This window comes from Coregonus lavaretus (assembly GCF_964263955.1).
Source record: "Coregonus lavaretus genome assembly, contig: HAP1_SCAFFOLD_497, whole genome shotgun sequence".
Taxonomy (NCBI): Eukaryota; Metazoa; Chordata; class Actinopteri; order Salmoniformes; family Salmonidae; genus Coregonus; species Coregonus lavaretus.
The window spans coordinates 361065-365000 of NW_028157881.1; the positions used below are offsets into that span (position 1 = coordinate 361065).

Here is a 3936-nt window from a genome sequence, read left to right on the forward strand (position 1 = left end):
GTCAGTCAGGTAGCTTAGTGGTTAAGAGCATTGTGCCAGTAACCGAAAGGTCGCTGGTTCTAATCCCCGAGCCGACTAGGTGAAAAATCTGTCGATGTGCCCTTGAGCAAGGCACTTAACCCTATTTGCTCCTGTAAGTCGCTCTGGATAAGAGCGTCTGCTAAATGACCAATTATTTATTTATATTTATTTATTACATCAGGAGTAAATGTCACTTGTTGTTAGTGTTGTAGTTCCTATTTCTACGGTGTTGCCTACCTGCAGCAATCATGATTTACCTGCAGTGTTGATTGCAATTACGTAATTTGTCAACTCATAATAACAGATGTTTTGCAAACCGTTGATGTTTAAATAAATGGATTCCCGGTGTCCGGATACCTTTTCTCTTAAGGGATGTGATTGAGTGAATCCAAAGTAAGTTGGTCTAAATACATAATAGGATGAATCATTCAGGTAAAATAACACAATGTCTATTTGAGTCGAATCAACGTAATATAATCCTTTTTACGTCTCTATCATCTTTACTCAATGTATTGGACCACATCAACTCAACTTACTCAAGCTTATCTACTCATAAAAACAAGCAAAAAGATCTACTCAACAATATGACGTGTGCTTTTGTTGACTGTAATAGCTTGAGTACATTCCACAAAGTCATTTTTTACAGTGTATCTAAAGACACGTTTGTTGTGGTGATGCACTTTTTCTTTGACGTTGAACTTGCATTGAACAGACAAATCCATTTCGTTACAACCCTTTTGTAGTATGACTTAGGAATATTTGTTGATGATCCTAATGTCTATGCGTGAATAGTGATTGGTTGTTGGTGAAATATTGCTGAGAACCCATCATTTCCTGGCCTTTTTTCACTATTGAGCTATTTTGAAACATTTGTTTTGCTATTGGATTCATAATGGTGACCTGGGACAAGTAATTAGTGAAACCAGAGTTCAGCAGTTGCCATTAAAGCGATCGAACCAAGTCATCCTAATAGGCTAGTATTAGCCTAAAGCAGGGTTTCCCAAACTCGGGCCACATTTTGGGAGTTTTTGCCCTAGCACTACACAGCTGATTCAAATAATCAACTCATCATCATCAAGCTGGGAGTATTAGAATCAGTTGTGGAGTGCTAGGGCAAAACGCAAAACGCGCACCCCTTGTGGACCCCAGGACCGCGTTTGGGAAACGCTGGCCTAAAGAGCAAATGCTGAAAGGGACTCACCATGAGGTGCAGTACCCACATTTAACCACAAGATGGCCTCCGTGCTCCATTGTAAAGTTTGGGCCTCTGCATGAGTCTCTCAGCAGCACTGCAACATGGGACTTTCAAAGTAAGTTGGCATGCAATGTTTTTTCTGGACTGCATGCAAGGCTATTATTACACACAACTAATAGTGTCAATTATTCATCTGAACACAATTCTTGTTACTATTCGGCCTATATTATCACTCGTTTCTTTTTCCCCTCCTTTGTAAAGCATTTTACTGTGTTACTATATAGTTCAAAGGAAGTGGATGATGCCAGATGGTTGTGTATATACACACACACAAACATTGAAGCTAGACTTCAGGCAACTAAAAAGGTGCAATACGTAGCTTTTAGACGTGTTAGTGAACAACATACATGGTGGCTAATGTAGAGGTGCGTGTATACATGGAACAATTGTGCCTTTTTGATGGAAATATGGAGGTGGCTCTTAAAAGAGCCTTTGGGGGATATTCGAGTTCAGGTCATCCTCATTTATGCGCGCTCTCCGCGAATACGGCGGGCCAGCTGGATGTCCTTGGGCATGATGGTCACCCGCTTGGCGTGGATGGCGCACAGGTTGGTGTCCTCGAACAGGCCGACCAGGTAAGCCTCGCTAGCCTCCTGTAGGGCCATCACGGCGGAGCTCTGGAAGCGCAGGTCGGTCTTGAAGTCCTGGGCGATTTCTCGCACCAGGCGCTGGAAGGGCAGCTTGCGGATGAGTAGCTCAGTGGACTTCTGGTAACGACGGATCTCTCTCAGAGCCACGGTGCCGGGCCTGTAACGGTGAGGCTTCTTCACACCGCCGGTGGCCGGGGCACTCTTGCGAGCAGCCTTAGTGGCGAGCTGCTTCCTGGGGGCTTTGCCACCGGTGGATTTGCGAGCGGTTTGCTTGGTTCTGGCCATGGCGCTGCTCTGACAGTCGGGAGTATAGCCTCGAAATGCCTATGTGAAGTTTATAAAGCCGGCAGTGGCGCCTGCTGATTGGACACCATCTCCCCACCACCCCGATTGGCCCGTTTCGCAGGCCTCCTCCGTTGGCCATTGGACGGGAGGCCCGGCCTCTCCAAAACTCAAACTCCCGGTGCGCGCGCAATAGGACGCCGCCGGCCCTTTACGCGCAATAATAGTCGCCAAAGTCAAGAGTGACAGCTTATAGGCACGTATCATCTAATGCTAGCCTGCTATGGCAAATGAGGCCAAGTAGGTGTTGTTGTTCATGCAAGGCCTCATGTGGGCACAGAATGTCGAAATAGTTGTGTATACACCCACTCAATGTATTGCGGTCATAGAAAGGTACTTTGCGCTTTTGGAGAGCTAGGTGGTTGGCTCTTAAAAGAGCCTTTGGGGGTTGAGTAGTCAAGTTGAAGTCGCAGTAGCGAATTTACTTGGCTTTGACTGCCTTCTCGGTCTTCTTGGGGAGTAGGACTGCCTGGATGTTGGGCAGCACACCACCCTGAGCGATGGTCACACCGCCGAGCAGTTTGTTCAGCTCCTCGTCGTTACGGACGGCCAGTTGCAGGTGACGGGGGATGATACGAGTCTTCTTGTTGTCACGGGCAGCGTTGCCGGCCAACTCCAGGATCTCAGCAGTCAGGTACTCGAGTACGGCGGCCAGGTAGACTGGTGCGCCAGCGCCCACACGCTCGGCGTAGTTGCCTTTGCGCAGCAGCCTGTGCACACGGCCCACGGGGAACTGGAGGCCAGCACGGGATGAACGGGTCTTTGCCTTCGCCCTGGCCTTGCCTCCGGTTTTGCCTCTTCCGCTCATATTGGTAGCTTGAGAAAGTCACAGAAAGTCTGAATGAGCCGCTCGCCACTTCGAGAGCCGTACATATACCTCGCCACAAGAGGCAACGATTGGCCACCGGGCCGGTGTGGCCTTATCCAATTGGAGCGAGGGACAGACAGATGGACAGACAGACAGCCCTAAGCCGGTTCCCACCCACAGGCAGCGAGTGAGAGGCTACTTTGTTTCCCTCCGACTTTGTTACTTTGTGTCATTTCGCGTGAGCGCCAAAATGTCCGAAATGACATCCACACATTATTTCTCTCCAAATGGGAAACAAACAGCTGGTGAGGGTGCACTCTTGAGTTTGAAATCGAAGCCACTATAGTATTGTTATTGTTATTACATGGCACTTGTAACACATCACAGCAGCCTGCCTCTGAACGGGAATAGCCCAGTGGCTCATATATAAAAATGGCTGTTGAGGGTGCACTCGTGAGTTTCAATTCGAAGCCACTATAGTATTGTTATTGTTATTACATGGCACTTGTAACACATCACAGCAGCCTGCCTCTGAACGGGAATAGCCCAGTGGCTCATATATAAAAATGGCTGGTGAGGGTGCACTCGTGAGGTCGAATTTCTGAGCCATTTTGGCCCTCTATTATATGCCTCTCCCTTCGCACACACCCAGAGTGGGACAATGTTGTGTGCGTAAAAGTAGCCTAGTGTGCGTAATTTCTTTTCCACGACAGGTAGTACATGGAAATCAATGCGCTTTCTATGGAAAGAGGTGGGTGGCTCTTAAAAGAGCCTTTTGTGGTACAACATGTATCGAGTAGAACACTGTTTGTAATAGGTTTACTTCTTCTTGGGGGCTGCCTTCTTGGCCTTGGCTGCCTTGGGCTTGGCGGCTTTGGGCTTGGCTGCCTTTGTAGCCTTCTTGGGGCTCTTGGCTGCCT

At 47.9% G+C, this 3936-nt stretch overlaps 1 protein-coding gene across 1 annotated transcript in view; it reads right to left on the reverse strand.

Moving 5' to 3' along the window:
- Window positions 1-3835: 3835 nt before the first annotated feature.
- Window positions 3836-3936, reverse strand: part of LOC311124731 (histone H1-like) — a gene marked incomplete at both ends in the record, with an annotated part of 624 nt that continues 523 nt past the window's right edge. The window contains one exon of the mRNA XM_084198834.1: window positions 3836-3936. This exon is cut by the window's right edge and continues 523 nt beyond it. Within this exon, the coding sequence (XP_084054960.1) occupies window positions 3836-3936 (101 nt within the window).